This window comes from Chelonoidis abingdonii, chromosome 12 (assembly GCF_003597395.2).
Source record: "Chelonoidis abingdonii isolate Lonesome George chromosome 12, CheloAbing_2.0, whole genome shotgun sequence".
NCBI lineage: Eukaryota > Metazoa > Chordata > Testudines > Testudinidae > Chelonoidis > Chelonoidis abingdonii.
The window spans coordinates 5,617,587-5,640,489 of NC_133780.1; the positions used below are offsets into that span (position 1 = coordinate 5,617,587).

At 51.2% G+C, this 22,903-nt stretch overlaps 3 protein-coding genes across 3 annotated transcripts in view; all 3 read left to right on the top strand.

Moving 5' to 3' along the window:
• LOC116829487 (uncharacterized) overlaps positions 1–22,903 on the top strand; it is a 193,036-nt gene that overhangs the window by 98,260 nt on the left and 71,873 nt on the right. Inside the window, 2 exon segments of the mRNA XM_075071504.1 lie at positions 2,625–2,711; positions 9,629–9,755. Of these exon segments, the coding sequence (XP_074927605.1) occupies positions 2,688–2,711; positions 9,629–9,755 (151 nt within the window). The 5' untranslated portion in view covers positions 2,625–2,687.
• Positions 4,985–6,084, top strand: LOC142047606 (uncharacterized). The gene has a single exon (XM_075071478.1). The coding sequence runs from the start codon at positions 4,985–4,987 to the stop codon at positions 5,867–5,869; it is 885 nt and encodes a 294-aa protein (XP_074927579.1). The 3' UTR covers positions 5,870–6,084.
• Positions 10,386–15,220, top strand: LOC116829486 (uncharacterized). Its single transcript, XM_075071589.1, is given in 3 exon segments — positions 10,386–10,493; positions 10,770–12,749; positions 12,751–15,220. Coding segments are annotated over 3 exon segments (2,082 nt in total). The 5' UTR covers positions 10,386–10,479; the 3' UTR covers positions 12,839–15,220.

Sequence of the window (22,903 nt, forward strand, 5' to 3'; positions counted from 1 at the left end):
GGGAAACTGGAGTAGTTCAGAGCTGGGAGCAGTGAACCAAGCGGACCTTGGGCAGGGAGATGCCCTCAGCCAAGAGGCCTTGCAGGCTAGACTGGGTGTGGTTTGAGCATTGGTCTGCAAAACCCAGAGTTGTGAGTTCAGTCCTTGAGGGAGGCCAGTTGGGGATCTGGGGAAAAATCAGTACTTGGTCCTGCTAGTGAAGGCAGGGGGCTGGACTTGATGACCTTTCAAGGTCGCTTCCAGTTCTAGGAGATTGGTATATCACCATTTATTTATTTATAAATAACCCTGACAGGAAGAGGCTGATCTAGGAAGAAGGGTCCTGCCACCTAGAGCCTGAGGGCATGTGCCACCACCAGAGTAAGTGTCTGATCCGCAGCATCCCTGCAGCACAGACAGAGCCTGGGCAGGAGGCCTGGGACATGGGAGGAACAGACTGTGAACTGCCTTGGCATCCCACAGACGCTCTTTGTGGTTCTCCCCCCCGCCCCCCCCACACACACAGAGTGGAGAGACATGTTTTCCTTTAATCTTTCCCCCTTTTCTCCTTATTTTTGTATTACTTGTTGTTTAATAAATTGTATTTGTTCTGAACTCTGTGTAATGATCAGGGAAGCATCCAGAGTGAAGGGAACACCCCACAATGGGGTTATCTGTCATGGATGACCACAAGAAGACTGGGGGTTGAGCACCTCAGGAGCCCTGAGCCCGGCCTTGGGGTTATGGGGACCAGAATGGAAGGGCAGGGGGGGGTCCTTGAGGTCATGCAGGCCTGTGAGTAAAGGACTCAGATCCTTTTGCTTGCCAATTCCACCATGGCTCTGTATGAGCCAGAAAAGTTCCCCACACTAGGAGGAACATCCCCCCCGTACCTGTGTGCATAATTATTGGCTTCTCCTAAAGTTAGTCAGGATTATAGGGGAAAGTGTCAGAGCGGCCACCAGCGAGAATTGCTGGACACACTGTGAGGCCACCAAATTTGGTCATGAGACCCCCTGGGCTAGATGCTCATGATGGGCCCTTCTGTCCTTAGAGCCTGGGAGTGGAACAGGAGCCGGAGCCAGACATGCTGCAGCGCGAACCCTGCAGCCCTAGGACCCAGCAGCAGCCGGGAGGCGGCTCTGTCGGGGGGCAGCGAGCGCTGGGCTCCGGCCCGGCAGCAGGAAGCGACTCGCAGCCGCTGCGGTGACTCTGGCTCCCACTCGAGCGAGATCCCGAGCCCGGCGGCTGGTGCTGGGAGCCCGGAGCCCTGGCTGCAGCCGGAGAGGGAATCTCCAGCAGGGCCCTTCCCGCTGCTCCCCAGGAGCCCTCTCCCAGGCCAGGGCAGAGCCCCCAGCCCGGCCCGGCCCCTGCCCCGGGGGCCCCGCTCGAGGGAAGTGAGAGAGACCCGCCCCTCCCCACCCCCGGGCTGGAGGGGGAGGCTAAAGAGGTGCAGGGGGTGAGGGCGGAGGGCAGGTGCTGGGGCTGCGGGGCAGGGAGGCAGCCCGGGGTGTTCGGGGGATCGGGGAGATTGGGGCTGCAGGGGGGGCGAGGCTGCAATGAGGGAAGATGTGAGGGGGGGCACTGCGAGGGGAGGGATGTGGGAGGGGGAGATTCCCAGGCAGGCTCTGCCCATGGGACACAGCTTTGCAGGGCGGAGAGAAGTCTTCTCCTGAAACTGGGGCACCCAGAAGCTTTGGTACTGAAATTGGGGGAGGGAAACTAAACCCTGGCAGGGGCAGAGGCTACAAGGCAAAACCCAGCCTCCCACCCACAAGGGGACACACCCGTGCTGATGGGGGGCTGAGATGCAGACTCAGAAGTTGGGGGTGCCCGGGAACCTGGTCCATTTCCCTACAAGCTCCCCCACCTTCCGATCTCTGGCTACGTCTACACTACAGGATAAATTCAAATTAGCTTCAACCGGCTTTTTATAAAGCAGATATATAAAGTCGATTTGTGCGCGTCCACACTAGGCACATTTATTCGGTGGGCTGCTGTCCATGGTCCGAGGCTAGCGTCGATTTCTGAAGGGTGCATTGTGGGTCAGCTACTGTAAAATAACGAGGCCCGAATAACGTCAATTTGCTCACACTAACCTAATCCGATCATAGTAATATCAAAAGTTTAGCGTTACTCCTCTTGTTTTGTAGGAGTACAGAAATCGATTTAAAGAGCCCTTTAAATTGATATAAAGAGCAGTGTAGTGTGGACGGGTGCCCGCAGCGTTAAAAGTCGAGTTAACCTGCTGTTAAAATCGGTTTAACAGGTAGTGGTAGACCAGGCCTCAGCCACACAGAGTCAGACCAGAGTCACTGCTGGCTCTGGCAGGGGGAGAGTGTGGATGGGCCAATGGGATCAGCCTCTGCCTGCCTGTCCCTGGGGACTGCAGGGCGAGTCCAGGGCAGCTCCTTCTTCAGGTGTTGCCACCAGTGGGCTCTGAAAAACACATTGCCAAGGAAGAAGGGTTTACACTGCAGTGGCGGGCAATTCCCCAAAGTGGCCCTTTGATTCTGCTCTTTTCCTAGCATTTGGCTCAGAGATGCTGTTACTGGAAGGGTTTGAAAGAGGCTGGGTGAACCGGCGTGTGACATGGACTGAAGCCCCGTCTGTAACCATCCCCATCGCCCCTCTCACCCCAACAGGCTGAGAAATCGGTCCACATTTCACTCCAGATCGGCCCATCTTCCAGGGGACAGGGAAGGGAAATGGCTGTGATGGAGCCAGCTCAGGTAGGGGATTTTTAGGGAGAACTGGGCAGGTGAGGGAGAGGCAGGGAGGAGACAGGGTGTGAGAAAGCCTGCTGATTTTCTGAGTAGGCCCATTGGTGGTAGGGGAGGGAAGAGGGACATCCCCAATTTCTCAAACAGGATTTAACCGTCTTGCACAGGGCTGGGAACATTTTCCAGGCTCCCAGTGCTGGAGCCTGAACCCACTGGCCAGAGGCTGCTGTGAAATACGCAGGAAGCTGTTGGGATTCTGTCCCTGTCCCTGGCTCAGAGCTCTGCTTCCCGTATCAGCCTGTGGCTGGCAGGCATGTGGGAAATGAGAAGACCCTGCCCTGCTTCCGTGTGCTGGGGGGGACAAAGGAAGCTCTCACCTTCTCCACCCCCTGAAGCCTCCTGGCTGCTCTGAGCAGGGTGGAGGTGGGATTTCTGCTACTCTGGCCCTCCCAGAGCTTCCATTTCTTTATCCTTCCTCTCACATGACCAGGGGGATTGTGGCTGGGGCAGCAGGTGCTGAGTGAGGGACTCTTGTTGTTTCAGATGCCGGTGACCTTCGAGGAGTGGCTGTGTATTTCACCCAGGAGCAGGGGGCTCTGCTGGACCCCGCTCAGAGAGCCCTCTACAGGGACGTCATGCAGGAGAATTTACGAGATCAACTGTTAACCTCACACTTAAAGTTAATTAGTAAGCCATGGGGTCTGTCATGTCTGAATCATGGTTCAGGTCTCCCGGGTCAGTTTGACGAGGTGAGCTGCTTTCAAGTGGCATTAAATCTGTAGTTGTCCTGTCGGGGTTTCTTGATCTGCACACACAACAGTGCACCTCCCTCCTTGGGACTAGGTGGGGGGCTCTGGGCTCTGCAGGTGTTAGCAGAGGCAGGGGTTTCAAGTCTAGAGCGCACAGATCCTTGGGAACGCAGTGACTTCGGAGTCGGTGCAGTGTTTCAACTCACCTCGGCCAGACAACTTCCTCGCGCAAGGGGTCAGTGCCCATGTGAGGGGGGGGGGGGGGGGGGGGGGGGGGGGGGGGGATCTGGTCTGCATGTCACGTTCCTCAGGCCAAAACAACAGGGAACTAGGTTCCCATGTGTCCAGTTATTAGATCCCCTAGAGGCTGAGTGGGTTCCATAATGCACAGCTGCCATGTGCTGGGAAGAGACTTGCCGCATTGGCTCCGTGCCCTCTCCAGTGGGACATAAGTTGTCAATACCCAATGGACAAGTTAACCATCATTGCCCTACCCCGTCCAGCTTTCAAGGGGCATAAATCCCATCATGTCCTGTCTATTTTGTTTCTCGGCTGCACACACAATCCCTGTTTTCACCTCCCTCTTTGGGACTAGCTCCAGCCCTGGGAGGGCTCTGGTCTCTGCAGGTTTAGAAAGAGGCAGGGGTTAAGTGCCAGAATGTGTGAGAGTCAGCAAGGTCCCAGAGCGCACAGCTCCTGGGAACGCCTTGTGTGAAGGATGGCCAGTAATAATTCAACTCACCTCCCCAGACAACTTCCTCTGCGGCAAGGGGGCTCAGTGACCATGTTCCCGTCAGGGAGAAGCCCTGTGCTTCCATGTTCCTCCAGCAGAGCACAGGGGACAGTTCCACTCATAAGAATGTCCTTAGTGACAAATACTCCAGCAATCCTCCATGCACCCTATCTGGTCTGATTCCCACCCATCTGCAACAGGATTTCCCATTCCCAAACCTGAGCTGGATTGTCCAGCTGGAACGAGGGGAAGAGCCGTGGGTGCCCGATCTCCAGGAATGCGAGGAAAGAAGGCTTCCGAGATTCCCTCCATACAGGTGAGGGACTGACACAGAAACATCTGGGAATGAGGAAATAGTTGAGAATCCCAAATATGGTGTGAATAAGCACCCTCAGTTCTTTCCTCATTTCAGCCACGACAGGCTGTAGTCAGCAAGATATCGCTCACGACTTTCCACCCATTTCTTAGCTGCAGAGTTTCGATCCCATTTCTCTTTCCTTTTGAGTGTCTGTGGTGGGATGGTGGAGGCAAATAAATCCAATTGCTGAGTCTCCTCTTGTTGGTTTTTTCTCTTGATGCTATTCCTTTGTCTCCCAGCACAATGACTCCCGTCTGGATTGTGTCTCTCCCAGTAGGTGTCTGAGCGAGGGAGTGAGAATGAGTGAGTGGGAAAGTTTTATATGACAGTCTAAGCCTATCTAAGTTTTCCTGGAGAAGTGCAACCACAAGGAGACCCTTGTTTGGAGAGCTGAAGGGAAATGTTTCAGTTCAAAGATCAGCACAAAATGTCATTAATGAGAATGCACCACAGAGAGAGGCCCCATAAGTGCTTGGACTGTGAGAAGGAAAGTTTCATAAGAAGGTCAAACCTTGTTCAACATAAGGCAATCCACACAGGAGAGAGACCCCACAAGTGCTTGGACTGTGGGAAATCTTTCATAAGAAGGTCACACCTTGTTCAACATAAGGCAATCCACACAGGAGAGAGACCTCACAAGTGCTTGGACTGTGGGAAAAGTTTCATACGAAGGTCAGAATTTGTTTATCATCAGGCAATCAACACAGGAGAGAGACCCCACAAGTGCGTGGACTGTGGGAAAAGTTTCATAAGAAGGTCACACCTTGTTCAACATAAGGCAATCCACACAGGAGAGAGACCCCATAAGTGCTTGTACTGTGGAAAAAGTTTCATACGAAGGTCAGAATTTGTTTATCATCAGGCAGTCCACACAGGAGAGAGACCCCACAAGTGCGTCGACTGTGAGAAAAGTTTCATAAGAAGGTCACACCTTGTTCGACATAAGGCAATCCACACAGGAGAGAGACCTCACAAGTGCTTGGACTGTGGGAAAAGTTTCATACAAAGGTCAGAATTTGTTTTTCATCAGGCAATCCATACAGGAGAGAGACCCCATAAGTGCTTAGACTGTGGGAAAAGTTTCACACGGCAGTCAGACCTTGTTCGACATAAGGCAATCCACACAGGAGAGAGACGCCACAAGTGCTTGGACTGTGGGAAAAGTTTCATACAAAGGTCAGAATTTGTTTATCATCAGGCAATCCACACAGGAGAGAGACCACATAAGTGCTTGGACTGTGAGAAAAGTTTCACAAGAAGGTCACGCCTTGTTCAACATCAGGCAATCCACACAGGAGAGAGACCCCCACAGGTGCTTGCTCTGTAGGTAAACATTCAGACAGAGATCAGCCCTGGTTAAACAACACAAAATCCACACAGGAGAGTGATTCTGTAAGTGGTTGGACTGTGGAAAAAGCTTCACATGTAGATCAGACCTCGTTCAACATGGGAGAATCCACACAGGATCTAAACTTCTGTGACACATGACAAGAAAGGGTTACGCAGCTTCAATGTAATTGACTCAGATCAGGCCTTGTTACACATCAGTACCACTTCCAGGGCCGGCTGCAGGCACCAGACGAGGAAGCACGTGCCTAGGGCGGCACTTTTTGCTTGGGGTGGCAAAAAAGCTAGAGCCAGCTCTGATCACTTCAAACTAATCTTACTGAGGGTGGCAACAGTTCCTCAGTACCTCTCTGCATTTGATTTTGTTATAAAATCAATAAGTTTGGATGGCATGAGCCCAAGAGGGACAGATGGTTCCACGGGCAGTCCTCCTTCGATACCCCATTAGAGATTTCAAAAGGTCTCTTGCCTCTTGATTGGCGCCTTGGGGTTCGAAGGGGAACGGTCTGCAGTAGCTGCCACTGTCTCAGCTGGGTGTTACCATGCGAGTCACGGCACCAATAATTGTGGAAGAAGACAGAGTTTTTACTTTTAGGTTGGTTGTAAGAAATCAGAGACAGTTTATTCTTAAGCAATTGCAAGAAGGAAGAATGAAGAACTACAGATCCAGGCAGGAATCTCCCTTACTCTCAGGTAAGCTCCAAGGAAGATAAACAGTGGGGGCAAAGTTTCTACTTTTTTTAATCACAATAATGATTATAGGCTGATACGAAACTTGTCCACTCCTGAAACCAGAGAAAATCTCGGTCTACATAAAGGTTCCTCATCAGTGAAAGAGCCTGCCCTGGCTCCACGCTGGAAAAGGCCCTCTTGTATCAGGTTTAGTCGATGTTTCTCTTATCTTAATCACCTGCGTTTTAATTTATTTTAATAAAAAATAACCCCTGACAGGAAAAGAGCTGAATCTAGGAAGAAGGTTCCTGCCACCTAAGAGCCTGAAGATGCATGTGCCGACCACAGAGTAAAAGTGGTCTGATCACAGCATCCACTGCAGCACAGCCAGAGTCTGAGCAGGTTTGGCCTATGGGTTTTTTTTTTGTTTTTTTTTTTTTTTGTGGGGTGGTGGGGTGGGGTTGGTGGGTGGGGTGGGTGGTGGGGGTGTTGGGTGGTGGGGTTGGGGGGTGGGGGGGGGCAGTGGAGGCCTGGACATGGGAGGAACAGACAGTGAACTACTCGGCAATCCCAACAGATCTCTTGCGGGGGTGTGTGGTTCTATCTCCCGGGGGGCGCGCGGGCCTCCCCTCCCTCTCAACATTCGAGAGTGGAGGAGACATGCATTTTCATTTAATCTTTCCGCACGCTTTCTCCCTTTTATATTTTTGTATTACTTTGTTTGTTTAACTAAATGTATTTCTATACTGAACTCTGTGTGTAATGATCAGGGAAGCATCCAGAGGGTGAAGGGAAGCACCCCACAAGGGATATATCTGTCGCTGGTTGACACAAGAAAGATTGGGGGCTGAGCACCTCAGGAGCCCTGAGCCTGGCCTTGGCTTATGGGACCAGAATGGCAAGGTTTGTGGGGAAGAGTCTTTGAGGTCATTGCAGGCCTGTGAGGTAGTAAAGGAGTCAGATTTCCTTTTGCTAAGCCAATTCCACCATGGCTCCGTATAAGCCAGAAAGTTCCCCACAACTAGGAGAACATCCCCCCCCTCTGACCTGATGTGCACATTTTGATTGGCTTCTCCTAAAGTTATCAGGATTATAGGGGAAAGTGCAGAGCAGCCACCGTGAGAGAATTGCTGGACCACATGTTGTGATTATCCACCCAAAATTGTGTCGTTCGGTTGAGTGTGGAACCCCCCCTGGGTTAGATGCTCATGATGGGCCCTTCTGTCCTTAGAGCCTGGAGTGTAACAGAGCGGAGCCAGACATGCTGCTGCAGCGCTGAACCCTGCAGCGCCTGAGGACCCAGCAGCAGCCGGGAGGCGCTCTTGCGGGGGTGGGAGCGAGCCGTGCGCCGGCCCGCAGCAGTATAGGAGCAGTGACTCGCAGCCGTGCGGTGACGAACTCTGGCTCCCAGGCTCGTTGCGAGATCCGATTACCCGCGGCTGCGTGCTGGGTCAGCCCGGAGCCCTGGCCTGCAGCCGGGAGAGGGGAATCTCCAGCAGGGCCCCTTCCCCGTTTCTGCTCCCCAGAGCTCTCCTCCTCAGGCCAGGGCAGAAGCCCCCAGCCCGGCCCGGCCCCTCCCGGGGCCCCCTCGGAGGGAAGGTGAGAGAGACCCGCCCCCCCCCTCGGCTGCAGGGCGGCGGAGGCTAAAAGTGCAGGGGGTGAGGGCAGGCGGGGGGAGCGGGTGGGGGAGGAGGCGGGTGCTGGGGCTGCGGGGCAGGCTGGGATGGGGGCGGGGGCGCACTGAAGGGAAGATGGGGCGATGCGGGGGATTGTGGGGCTTGAAGGAGCGAGGCTGGAATGGGCGAATTATGGGGGCACTGAGGAAGGGGCAGGGGGGTGGCGGGGAATTGAGGAAAGCTTTGAGTGAGGGCACTGCGAGGGGGGAGGGGGCAGTGACTAAGCAGCTTCTTCTGCCCATGGGAGCGGGGAGGGGGGGGCTAAGTTTTCTTCTCAGGAAACTGGTAATAAAAAACCCAGCCCACCCCCCCCCGCTCCCAGTGTGTTGTTACAAGTCAGACACCCCCGTCAGTTGCTGGATGCGGGGGTCTGTGTGTCACTGAGTTTGGGGCTGCTGCCCAGGGCCTGTCTGGATTCCCTGGCAGGATTCAGGATCTCAGCCCGCATCAGAGTCCAGACGAGTCACTGCTGGCTTGGAAGCAGGGAGTGGGCTGGCTCCAATGGGCTCAGCCTCTGCCTGCCTGTCCCTGGGGCTGCTCAGGAGGAGGTTCCAGGGCAGCTCATTCTTCAGGGTTTTGATGCCACCAGAGGGCTCCTGCTGTTCCTAAGGGAGGGGTTTACATCTGCAGTGGGGACAATCCCCAAAGTGGCCCCCTTGATTCTGCCTTTTTCTAGCATTTGGCTCAGAGATGCTGTTACTGGAGGGGTCTGAAGACTCTGGGGAGAATCGGGGTGTGACATGGACTGAAGCCCCTTCTGTAACCTCCCCTCTCCCCCCGACAGGCTGAGGAATCACGTCCATGTTTCGGTCCAGATGGGCCCATCTTCCAGGACACAGGGAAGGGAAATGTTTGTGATGGAGCCAGCTGCCGTAGATGCTTGTCAGGGAGCTCCTGGGGCGGGGGCAGGAAGGCGACTGGGTGTAATAAACCTGCTGATTTTCAGAGTGGGCCCATTGGTGATGGAGGAGGGGAGACGGGACATTCCCACATTTCTCAAACAGGATAGAACCCCTTTCACAGGGCTGGGAACATTTTCCAGGCTCCCAGTGCTGCAGTGAGACCCCACTAGCCTGAGGCTGCTGTGAAATACGCAGGGAAGCTGTTCAGATTCCTGTTCCTGGCTCAGAGATCTGCTTTCCCATATCAGCCTGTGTCTGGAAGGAATGTGGGAAATGAAATGACCCTGCCCTACTCCATGTGCTGGGGGAACAAGGAGCTCTCACCTTCTCCCACCCCCTGAAGCCTCCTGGCTGCTCTGAGCAGGGTGGGGGTTGGATTCTGCTACTGTGGCCCTCCCAGAGCTTCCATTTCTTTATCCTTCCTCTCACGTGACTAGTGGGGTTGTGGCTGGAGCAGCAGGTAATGACTGGGGCCTTTTGGTGTTTCAGATGCCGGTGACCTTTGAGGAGGTAGCTGTGTATTTCACCCAGGAACAGGGGGCTCTGCTGGACCCCGCTCAGAGAGCCCTCTACAGGGATGTCATGCAGGAGAACTATGAGACGGTGACCTCGCTGGGTAAGGGATTCCCATCTCCTCAGATATTAGAAGCCGTGGGGTCTGTGTGTCTGAATCTGGATATGTTCTTCCCTGGTCAGTTAGATCAGAGGCAAGTGGGTTCCATAATGCACAGCTGCCATGTGAAAGAGACTTGCATCTCCGTGCCCCCTCCAGTGGAACATGGGTGTCAAAACCCAATGGACAAGCTAAACCATCCCCACCGCTTCAGCTTTCAAAGGGGCATAAATCCGTCATTGTCCTGTCTGTGTTGTTTCTTGGCTGCACACACAATCCCTGTTCACCTCCCTCCTTGGGACTAGCTTCAGCCATGGGAAGGGCCCTGGGGTCTGCAGGTTTAGAAAGAGGCAGAGGTTTAAGTGCAGAGCTGAGTGAGAGTCAGCAAGGCCCCCAGAGCATACAGATCTTGGGAACGCCTAGTGAGTATGTAGTAATAATTCAATTCACCTCCCCAGACAACTTCCTCTGTCCATGGGGCTCAGTGACCATTTTCCTATCCTCTTGGATTCCACTTTCCTCCAGCAGAGCACAGGGACAGGTTCCATTCACGGAATGTCCTTTCTGACAAATAATCCACCAGTGCTCCATGCACCCTGATCTGGTCTGATTTCACTCTCTGCGCAGGATTCCCCCTTCCCAAACCTGAGCTGATTGTCCAGCTGGAACGAGGGGAAGAGCCGTGGGTGCCCGATCTCCAGGCCTGCGAGGAAAGAAGGCTTCCGAGATGCCCCCATACAGGTGAGGACTGACACAGAAACCATCTAGGGAATGAATGAAAAAGATGATAATCCCCAAATATGGTGTGAGTAACGCCCTCAGTTCTTCCTCATTTGAGCCACGACAGGGCTGCAGTCATCACATATAGCTCACACCATTCCACCTAGCCTCTTATCTGCAGGAGTTTGCTTCCCAGTTTTCCATCCCTGTGAGTGTTTGGGTGGAATGTGGAGGCGGAGTCCAACTGCTCAGTTTGTGTGTTGGTTTTCCCTTTGTGCTATTCCTCTTTCTCCCCAGCACAATAACTTCTGTCTGGATTGTGTCTCTCCCAGCAGATGCTGAGCGAGGGAGTGAGAATGAGGAGGGGAATCATCATCAGGAAGTTCCTGGGGAAGTGGAACCACAGGGGACCTTTGTGGAAAGAGCTAAAGGGAATTTTTCCTGGTGCTTGGAGCAGGCAGAATCCTGGGGAAACTGGCACAGATCAGAGAAGCTGCTGGGAAACCACCCAGGGAAGAAAGTGGATGAATCTATTAACAGTGAGGGAAGAGAGAAGGATCCCAGAGTGCAGCAGACAAATCCCAAGGAAGAAACACCCTTGCGCTACCTTCAGTGTGGGAAAAAATTCATTGTGAGCTCACAGCTTGTCACACATCAGACAATCCATACTGGAGAGAAACCCCTTCAATGTTTGGACCATGGGGAAAGCTTCAATAAGCTCTCAGATCTTAATAACCACGGGAGAAGCCACACTGAAGAGAAGCCCTCTCAATCACTCAAGTGTGGGAAATGTTTCATTTCGAAGACACAAATAATTAGACATCAGTTAAGCCACACAGGGGAAAGACCCCATAAGTGCTTCGACTGTGGGAAAAATTTCATAAGAAGGTCACACCTTGTTCAACACCAGGCAATCCACACAGGAGAAAGACCCCACAAGTGCTTGGAGTGTGGGAAATGTTTCACAGAGAGGTCAAACCTTGTTAAACATCAGGCAGTCCACACAGGAGAGAGACCCCACAAGTGCTTGGAGTGTGGGAAAAATTTCATACAGAGGTCACACCTAGTTCGTCATCAGACTTTACACACAGGAACGAGACCCCACGAGCGCTTGGACTTAGGCGAAAGTTCCATAAGAAGGTCACTCCTTGTTCAACATCAGGCAGTCCACACAGGAGAGAGACCCCACAAGTGCTTGGACTGTGGGAAAAGTTTCATAAGAAGGTCACACCTTGTTAAACATCAGGCAATCCACGCAGGAGAAAGACCCCACAAATGCTTGGAGTGTGGGAAAAGTTTCATAAGAAGGTCAAACCTTGTTAAACATCAGGCAATCCACACAGGAGACAGACCCCACAAGTGCTTGGAGTGTGGGAAAAATTTCATACAGAGGTCACACCTAGTTCGTCATCAGGCTTTACACAAAGGAGCGAGACCCCACGAGCGCTTGGACTTAGGCGAAAGTTCCATAAGAAGGTCACACCTTGTTCACCATCAGGCAATCCACACCGGAGAGAGACCCCACAAGTGTTTGGACTGTGGGAAAAGTTTCATAAGAAGGTCACACCTCGTTCAGCATCAGGGAATCCACACAGGAGAGAGACCCCACAAGTGCTTGGACTGTGGGAAAAGTTTCATAAGAAAGTCACTGCTCATTTATCATCAGGCAGTCCACACAGGAGAGAGACCCCACAAGTGCTTGGACTGTGGGAAAGGTTACATACAAAGGTCAGACCTTGTTCAACATCAGGCAATCCACACAGGAGAGAGACCCCACAAGTGCTTGGACTGTGGGAAAAGTTTCATAAGAAGGTCACAGCTTGTTCAACATCAGAGAATCCACACAGGAGAGAGACCCCACAAGTGCTTGGACTGTGGGAAGTGTTTCACAGAGAGGTCAAACCTTGTTAAACATCAGGCAGTCCACACAGGAGAGAGACCCCACAAGTGCTTAGACTGTGGGAAAGGTTACATACAAAGGTCAGACCTTGTTAAACATCAGACAATCCACACAGGCGAGAGACCCCACAAGTGCTTGGACTGTGGGAAATATTTCACAGAGAGGTCAAACCTTGTTAAACATCAGGCAATCCACACAGGAGAGAGACCCCATAAGTGCTTGGACTGTGGGAAAGGTTACATACAAAGGTCTGATCTTGTTAAACATCAGGCAGTCCACACAGGAGAGAGTCCCCACAAGTGCTTAGACTGTGGGAAAAGTTTCAGAAGAAGGTCACACCTTGTTTATCATCAAGTAATCCACACAGTAGAGACTCCAGAGGTGCTTGGACTGCGGGAAAAGTTTCATATGGAGGTCTGACCTCATTAAACATGGAAGAATCCACGCAGGATCTAAACTTCTGTGACACATGGCAAGAAAGGATTAAGTAACTTGCATATAATTATCAGAGGGGTAGCCGTGTTAGTCTGGATCTGTAAAAGTTGCAGAGAATCCTGTGGCATCTTATACACTAACAGACGTTTTGGAGCGTGAGCTTTCGTGTGTGAATGACACCACGACACCATCAGCTCAGGACTAAACAAAGACTGTGAATGGCTTGCCAATTACAGAACCAGTTTCTCCTCCCTTGGTTTTCACACCTCAGCTGCTAGAACAGGGCCTCATCCTCCCTGATTGAACTAACCTCGTTATCTCGAGTTTGCTTGCTAGCATATATATACCTGCCCCTGGAAATTTCCACTACCTGCGTCAGACGAAGTGGGTATTCACACACGAAAGCTCACGCTTCAAAACGTCTGTTAGTCTATAAGGTGCCACAGGATTCTCTGCTGCTTTTGCATGTAATTGATTTGCTGGGGGTAGTGGCTGAAAGATGGAGAGAATGTTTATGGCTAAAATCGCCAAAATATGTTTTGCAAGGTTAGTGTTAATTGGATCTGTTCCGCTCTCCTGCTCGGACATTTTCTGTGGGGATCCCGGAGATGGAAAGGAGCAGGTGACTCTCTACACTACCAATTCTCAAACTGTGAGCAGAGCCTCCCAATGCAGGGACAGAAATGTGTCAAGGGAGGCGTGACCTCTGTGTGGTGTTTGTTTTTAAAAGAGCACTGGCTGTCGGCCCCAGGTGGTTGGGGTCATGAAGAAGGAACAGGCCCATCTGGGAGGTGGGGATAAATGCTCAGGCTCTCAAACCCAGGTGGAGAATCAGCACAGAAGTAGGTGTCACTGGGGTGATAAGTCTGCTGTGAACAGCGATACTGAGGAATATCACTTTTCACATGGCCACCATCACTCCTGTGCTGCTGTTGGAGGGCTTCAGAGCTGTGCGCTTCACCAGCAACTGCTCTGCTGTTAGAGCTGGATGGCGATATATGTGCTTGTGAGGGTGGGGGTGTTAATGACCAAAGACACAAAGAAGCTGGGGTGGGAGGGTGGTGCTGATGAAACACATTTGAGAACCAATGGTCTACACTATTATGGTCACCATGCTTACAAAACGATAAATCTCCGAAGTATGTCCTGTGAGGTATCATAGGGAAAGTCATCACCTGCTGAATATTAGACACATTTTAATGGAACAATATCAGCACTGTCCATGGACCTCGGAGAGTTTGCTGTAAGTTTGTTACATGCTGTAAAGATGGAAAATGCCCACAGATGAGCTCCCCAGAGACAGCGGCACCTGCACACCAGCTAGGTGCTAAGTGTCCAGTAATTGCTCAGCTGGCCCTTCACCAGCTGTGGAGCTGGGAACAAGAGAGTTACAATTCACTGGAAGGACGGCTGGACGCTCACTTAGGCCACAAACTGATTGTTGCCTGCCTCCTGGCTAGGGGGTGAACCTCAAAGAGGAGAGTGGTACAAAAGCAAAAGGGAGAATTGCCTCCATTTTCACCTCTCCTCTCCCATCTCTACAGAAGGTAAGAATATGATGAATATGACTTGAAGGGCAACAGGGGCCGTGGAGTGGGGAGGACGGACCAAGGCTGGAAGGAAATCCAGCCTGGATACTCAGAACTGTGAACTGCCTGCAACAGCGGGTGGGGTGGGAAATCCTGTTTGCTTCACATCTTCCTTAGCTTGGTAAAATTTAGGATTTAAAGTGCATTTTATAATTTTATAGTTTTAACCAGTAGTGACCTTTGACATCTTTCTCCCTCATAATCCCTGAAAACCCCCTTGCTCCAGTTACTCAAGTGGTTTTAGTGTTTTGTCTGGACCTGTGTGTTTTCATTGAAGTGTTTGGGGGATTTGACTGGAGAGAACAAGGCTGTGGCCTAACCGGGCCCCTCTGTGGGGGTGACCCACTGACGACTGAGATTGTCCATCCCAGTGACCAGACTGAGCTGTCCAAGATGCACTTTCCCGCGGTGCAAGGCTGGGAGAAGAAAACTGGCTGATGTTGCTGTGTCGATTGGGAGGTTCCTGAGTGTCTGGCTAGTCACACTCAGTTCAGTGCAGCCAGGAGTGACTTAGAAGGCTGGTGGCTGTGTGTGAGCAGAGCGTGGAGGAGTTTGTTGTTCACACAGGGAAGCAGCAGGGTGGATTTGATTTAAATCACTAGTCTGGAAGACTCGATTTAATCATGGTTTTCTACATAAAAATGTTTTCTTGTTGTTTGTTATAACCTTAGTACATATTCTTCACAACGCAGAGATAGATGTAGGTTTCATTTTTGGAAGGTACACACTATACATTTTTAAACAGTGATTTATTTTGAAAACTTTTCAGATGAGTTTTACAGCTATATCAGACAATGAATGTTTGGTTATTTCATTTCATTTAATTTCATTTGGTTGTTTCATAGTTTGCTTATTTCATTCATGCCATGTTGTATTAGGAGGAGAACATCACCAGACAGACATTTAAATAACAGAAATCTGATTTTCTTGGTTATTTTTTTTAAAAGTCATTGATTTTTATTTATCCTGGGATGAAACGTGCCCTGGGATGGAGAATTAAGCAGTTCAACACTCCAGATTGTACCGTGGGGTATGTCTCACACCCGCTGTGTGGTGGGACCCACATGACACCGTTGGGCTTTCATCATCCTGACCCTGAAAGGGAAGCTGAGCAGGGCAAAGCAGAGAAGAGGAACCAGCCGACATCCTCAACTGCTTCGGCTAAAACCTGAACTGCCCCTGTGATGTGAGACGAGGTTCTGCCGCCAGCCTTCCCCCCACGCATCTGTTTCCTTCCCAATGGTCAGGGGTGAAAGTAACTTAAAGGACTTAGCGATATGCCGGAGTCCTGAGCAGGGGGAGGGGCCTCAACCGGAATTGGTGGGGTCTTTGAATCCCTGGGTCCTTTACGTTGAGATTTAAAGACCCCGGGACTCCAGCTGCCGTAGCAGTGGCTGGGAGCCCCAGCTTCTTTAAATCATGACAGAAGCTGCAGCAGCAGCCGGGAGCCCCGAGGCTCTGGCAGTGAGTTAAACGGCCCAGGGCTCTGCTGCAGTAGCGGCAGCCAGAGCCCCTGGCCCTTTAAATCGCTGCCGGATCCCTGGGGTAGTAGCAGCAGCCGGAAGCCCCAGGATTTGGGTGGTGATTTACAGGCTCCAGGGCTCCATAAAACAGGAGGCTGAACCTAAAGATGGGGAACCTGGAGTATGAAAGGGGGTTCTGCAGTGAATAAGAAAACAGGAGACGAAAAGTGGGTACCTGAGAAACTTTCAAGAGAAGAGATCATTAACCTGTGTCAGTCTATGGCCTACCGAGAAATAGAAAATACTCCCTTTTAAGGTAAAAACACTTTTGAATATGGCCTAAGGTGTGAGACGACATAGAAAATTTGGTTAAAAACTATATAAGGTATGCAGCAGATGGGAATAGACCACCGAATGTGGGACCCTTGTGGCACCAAAGACTTGCAGGGCCATGGAGTAGAATACAAGTTAATTATTTTAAGACCCGAAGAGGGAATCAGTATTTATTAGTGATAATAGATTCTTTTTGTGGCTGGGTGGAGGCAATTTCAACCAGGAATCATTCTGCAGAGACCACCGCCAAGAAGTTGTGGAAAGTACTGTTTAGTAGATATGGGACTCCAAAAGTAATTGGTTCAGATGATGGAGCACATTTTATAGGAAAAGTAATTATAAAAATATTAAAACCTTTAGGAGTAAAGCAGCAACTATATATCCCTCACCATCCTCAATCGTCAGGGACAGTAGAAAGGATGGATCAGACTATTCAAGCAAGCCCTTGGCAAAGTGGTGCACGTCGCTGGCAAAGGTTGGGACAGTAAATTACCAGCGGTGTTGGCAGGCATCCGGAGCAATGATGGATTGGATACTGACTACCAGCTGTATCACATTCTCTTTGGAAGGTCTATGAGCTTGTGGAACCCTTTATTATATGGAGGAGGAGGAGTCTCTGTTGTCTTGGGCCTTGATCTGCATCTCCAAGGAGACAGTCTTGGGCAGGAAGCCAGGGTCCAAGGGGTGCCATTTCCTCCAATTCTTACACAGTTTTAAAGCTGTCCCGCTGGTGTTATTTCCTTTTTTTGCCAATTCTTCATTTTTTTTCCAGGGATGTGACAAAACTCTTTTTTTATAAACAGTTCTTTTTGACCAATTCACCCTTCAGTTCTCACTTTGGTTGCCAAAATACAAATCATGCACTCATGTCGAACCACACTCCAGCCACACTAGGTTGGAAGACCTATAACATGTTACATGGATATATGGGTTATATATGTACATATCCCAACATTGTCTGTGTCTCCCAAGGGGGCTCAGTGACCCTGTTCCCATCCTCTGGAATTGAATTATCCCTCAGCTGGCTGGCTGAGGGCTCTGACTGTACCCAGCGCCTCCCTCACCTTGTGGGAGTTCAGAACTGTGCAGAGTCTCTCCCTGCCTGTGGCGGGGGCCTTATGAGACCAGCCAGAGCCAGGAGCAAAAGTTTGTAGCATGTGAGTCAGCAGGGCCAGGGGAGTCAGGCTTGATAGCAGGATTGAGCAAGGCTGGGAACCGGCTCTGGAGGCTGGGAAGAGGGGGGTTGGAGCCGAGCTTGGTAGAGTCAGGCATGGGACTTTGTGGAGTGGAGGAGGAGGAACTAGGCTGGGGATGGCTGGGGCGAGCCGGGCTGGGAAGGGAAAAGAGCAAGCGGGGGTGTCTTTGTCTGACTCAATGAGCTAACAGTCATAGATGCTGGCTCCGTGGGTGATCATGGGCTGGAGCACCCATGGGGAAAAATTGGAGGGTGCTCTGCACCCACCTGCAACCAAGCTCCCTGCCCCAGCTCAGGTTGCCTCCGCCTCCTCCCCAGAGCTCAGTGGGTCTCTGCTTCCCCTTTCAGCGCTTCCGCCACTAAACATCTGTTTCGTGGTGTAACAAGCTCTGGGGGGCGGGGGAAGGAGTTGGAATGTGGTGTGCTTGGGGAGGAGGCGGGGCTGGGCCAAGGATTTGAGGAAGGGGTTGGAATAGGGGCAGGAAGTGGGTGGAGTTTGGGCGGGGACTTTGGGGAAGGGATTGGAACGGGGGTGGGATAAGGGGGGGTCGAGCACCCACCGGCGCCAGCAGAAGTCAGCACCTTGCTAGCAGGGAATGTGCTGGGGCTTTCTGGGGAGCAGCTGTTCTGACCTGCCCCATTCTGCATCTGCACCTCTCCCACCTGTGCCCCCTGCCCAGCGGGCAACTCCCTGCAATCTCCTTTTCATGCTGCCTCCCTCTGCTCTGACGTTTAAGCCCAGATGCTGAGGATCCTCTTTGGCCTTTTCTCTCCCCTTCCTTCCTCAGCAGGGAACATCAGCAGGCTGGGAGGAGCGGGAGGTACACACATAACCTGACTAGGGAGGTGTTATCAGATTTGCCCATTACTTTGGGGTACGCTCATTTATTCGGGTTACTCTTCTGGGGAAGGGGATTCTGTAATTCTATCAATGTGCTGCTTGTGTCACTTGTGTTTTCATATGAAACTCTGCTTCTCCCTTCTGCAAGTCCCCTCTCAGTGGAGCTATCTTGCAGTACCTAGGTTCCCGAGGGCTGGGTTACTCCAGCCCCAGAACCGTATGAACACCTCCACCCCCACGCACAGGGCCGGCTCCAGACACCAATCCACCAAGCATGTGCTTGGGGCGGCACCTCGGGAGGGGGCGGCACTCGGGGTTTGTTTTTGGTTTTTTTTAGTTCGGCCGCGCGGCGCTGGGGGTGGCGGGGCTTGGGAGGTGGGGCGCCGTGCTGCGGGGGCGGGGACTTGGGCAGCGTGACGCTCGGCTGGGGCAGGCCTCAGCGGCACGGCACTCAGGGGGGCAGGGACCTAGGCGGCACGACACTTGGGAGGGCGGGGACTTGGGCGGTGCAGTGTTGTGCTCGGGAGGGGCGGGGGACTTGGGCGACACGACGCTTCAGAGGGCGGGGACTTGGGCTGTGCGACACTCGGGGGCGAGGACTTGGGCGGTGCGACGGGGGGCGGGGACTTGGGCAGCGTGACGCGACACTCAGGGGGCGGGGACTTGGGCGACACTGGGGGGGGTGAGGACATGGGCAACACAACGCTCGGGGGGGCAGGGACTTGGGCGGTGCAACGCTCAGGGGGGTGGGGACTTGGGCGGTGCAACGCTCGGCAGGGCAGGGACTTGGGCGGTGCAACGCTTGGCAGGGCAGGGACATGGGCGGTGCGACGTGAAGCTCGGTGCGGGGGGCAGCGCTCTTTGTTTTCGCTTGGGGCAGCAGAAATGTTAGAGCTGGGCCTGCCCACACATACATTAACAGAGCAAGTCTGAGCAGATTGGGTCAATCAGCACTGTCAAGCTGACCCCTTATATGTCTCTGGACTCGCTGAGCTGGAAGAAGCAGCACATTCAAGCTGCCTCTCCTTATATGCCCCTGGGCCCCATGGACTGGGTCAAACAGCACTTTCAATCTGTTATCCCTATGTGTCCCAGATTCAGCAGGTCCCTATCCCCGCTCTCACATCACAATTGTACTGGCAGTAAAGTGCTTGATAAGCAAACCCCACTGTATTTTGGGTGCTGCAGGGAGCTTTAGCTTAGGTAAGAGAAGCGTTGCTGCAGAGTAAATGGGGGAAGCTAAAAACACAGAAGAGTAAAGTTCAGCAAGAGGGAGAAGCAACCAGCTGAACCATAAAAGTTATTTATTGAATAATAGTGATAACTGCACAAGGAGCCTAAACTAACATAACCTACATTATTAAAGGTTAATACCTAAGGTAGAAAGGAAAATGAGGGGAGGCGGGAATCTCACTGCTCCCTGAAGCTTGAACTGGTTGGGGTTACCAGAGGATGGAGGTAGCTGAGGGTCCTGTGGGCAGGAGACAGGCATAGTCCCCAACACGATCAGTCAGGAGAATATGGAGTCCCAGTGGAACTGATGCAGAGTTTGGATCTAAGCATTAGAAGAACACTGACTGGAGGGTGACTGGGGATTTTTGTAGAGAAATTACAATGGTTGAAGGGAGAACACTAGATTTGTTCATAGGTAAGCTGATGACGCAAGGATTTTCTTCAGGCTAGACAGTAGGAGCTGATCACTCTTGGCTATGGGTGGTGGTTTCTTCCAGGGAGCTCACAATGCAACTATGCTGCTTCACTATTTGGGTATCAATTAAGGATTCATGGCTAGAATTGGTCTGATAATTGCTGAGCTGGGTGTGTGCAGGTGTCTGTTCATTAGCATCTGGAACAGAAATTCCCATGATGCAGTGCTTCCCTGCTTTTTTTGGTCCCAGAGTTCAGTGTGGTTCTCTGTTCTCCATTCTGTATGTAAATTGAGATGTCTTCCAGTCCCATCTTTCATGATGCAGCTGAGGCTAGGGGAGTTGTCTCTGATCTCCATTCTGTATGCCAATGGAGATGTCTAAATCTTGTCACCCATGTCAGGAAGGGTGTAGGTGTGTCTCCCAATGCCCATCACTCTCTCTGCAAGTTTTTTCCTCTGATGGGTTTTGGTTTAAGCAGAGGCTGTGTGAGTGGGGGAGTGGTGTGTCTTTCATGAGTCAGGCTGGATACTGCACACTGGTTCCCCAAGAACACAGAGGTGTCTGGTATCAGACATTATGCTAAAAGAAAGAATTCTAAATATGGGGAAATAACATTTGATGTTGAGGAAACTGTTCTGTTACTGAATACTAGAAAGAGAACAAGAAAAGGAGGAGTACTGGAAACTAGGTATCGAGGACCATACAAAATTGAGGGTAAGAGAGTGAAATTACAAACCGTCTCAGGGAAACGGTTAGGAACCATGTACAGTATTGCACACTTAAAACCATTTGAAGAGCCACCAACATTAGCTGCTGAAAGCACATCAGAGGGAAAAATCGGAACTGAAATTGGAGTTAGTGACACAGAACCAGAAACACCCACAGAAGAGGTTAGAAAAGTGGATGGCACTGTATCTCACAATAGCAAAAAAAAAAAAAAAACCCACAGAGGTCGCAGCGATGGAAGTAGAGGCGTATATAGGGCAAGATGTTTCAAACAATACAAGTGATGCTGATGACCATTTTGATGACATGCTTATGAAGGAGGTGGAATACAAGCAATGGATTCTGAAAGGTAATTGGTTACCGCACCTTTCTTAAACAGATTAACATACTTCATAAATGGAACTTTGTTAAAGGTTCTCATGTACAAAGTGGCTGCATTCACAGTAGTAAAACAGAGAGACATGAGATTTCCCTTCTCAAGTTGGTTGTGTCAACCCAGCCCCAGTGAGGATATCTTTGTATGTCACTATGATGGTAGCCTGAACTGCACTGTGATATGTTGCTCTCCAGCCTGCACTCTGGGCCATGTGTTTTATATAAACGCATAAATCAGGGATTGTTCAGCTGTGCTCTTGAGCTGGTTGGCTCACTTTACTTCTCAGCTTCCAAATCTGTCCAGATACATTAGCCAGCCCATGACATGTTCCTTTCCAGCCTGCCTGGCTGTTGACTGCATATAAGCATGTAACTCGGGAGCTGGCTGGTCACAATGCCCAACGACTTTCAAACATGCCAGGATGCGACACTAGCAAGAAACTTTATGTGCTGAATGGCTGAAATGTGGAATAGCTTTGTCTGGTTGCACATCACTCCATAACCTACAGAGATAAATAGCGTCAAGGCAGCAAACCTTTAAAAACAACAACATAAATCATTAATTTCATTTAATTAAACCCAAATACAAAGCACACTGAACTACCAAGTTCCCCTGCCTGGCTCTGCTGCAGGATTTGAGTCACATCACTTCAGTTCCCCACCACGCACCCCACCACATTAGCTCTCAGAACAATTGGAAGGAGGGATAGCTCAGTGGTTTGAGCATTGGGCTGTTAAACCCAGGGTTGAGAGTTCAGCCTTTTAAGGGGCCACTTAGGGATCTGAGGCAAAATCAGTACTTGGTCCTACTACTGGAGGCAGGGGGCTGGACTTGATGAACTTTCAGGGTCCCTTCCAGTTCTGAGATAGGTATCTCTCCAATTGCTTATATTTTCCACTGGGGCTTACCATATTAGAGACCCTGGTTCTAGTCTTCATTTTGACTTCAGTGACCGTGTGAAACTTCTGTTAACTTATTAGCAAAATGGGCTGCAATGGTGTCCAATACTTGACTGTCTTCTAGGGCTGGGAATAGGTCATGATCAGTCACAGGGCTGGGAGGTGCCTGCAAACACAAACAGCACTCAGTAGGCGATTTGTACTCAATGTTTACAGCTTGTTTCCCTTTTCCCCAGGCCATGTTGTTTGTCCTGGTTGTTGAAGATCTCTCCAGCCTCCTCCCCAAGATTACTACAGTTCTCAGGCGTATTTTGTATTCTCAGGCATATTGTTCACCAGCAAAAAAAAAAAACAACCCAGCAGCAGTGAGATCCTCTGATTGAACCCATCCACCACAGCTGACAGCATCTGGCTGCCAAGAAGCAACAAGACTGGTCAGAAGCAAGTTTTCAGCCATGTAACCAGTTTGTCTTACACATGGGTAACAGTGTATTTCATCACTTCTGGTTTCTAGTGAAGTTACGGACTGCTTCCACAGCAGTAGCTCTGCCCAGGACGTCTTTCCCATCGCAGTTGCCGCTCCTTTTCTGGCTCCAGAAGGCCACTCCCAGATTCCCTATTGAATCTGATCTCAAATCCACTCTGCTGCAACAGAGTCCTGGCTGCAGCACCCAGCCACATGAAACAGCAGCAGAACGAAGGCGTGTGACTGATGGCTACAGATCTCCAGCCATGCGTTCTCCAGCAGAATGAGAGCAGTGACAGCCTTCCTCATAAGGAAAATAATTTCAGTTCACATCATCTAGCTGCAAGAATGTAGGAATTCCCCAGTGTAAGGCATTAAATAGCAGCAACATTATATTCAGCTCTCCGGCTGCCCCTATAACCAGCCACATCCCTGGCAAACTCTCCTTTCTCACCACAGCTGGATTTCCATTTCCAGTCTCAGGTGGCTGCTCCCCAGACTCTCCCAGGCCCCCTATGTCTGTCCCTAGATCCCCTCCTCCAGCCAGACTGGACAAGTG

Bases quoted from the DNA above. Each gene is read 5' to 3' on its own strand.
- LOC142047606 (XM_075071478.1), top strand. From the start codon at position 4,985: ATGCACCACAGAGAGAGGCCCCATAAGTGCTTGGACTGTGAGAAGGAA.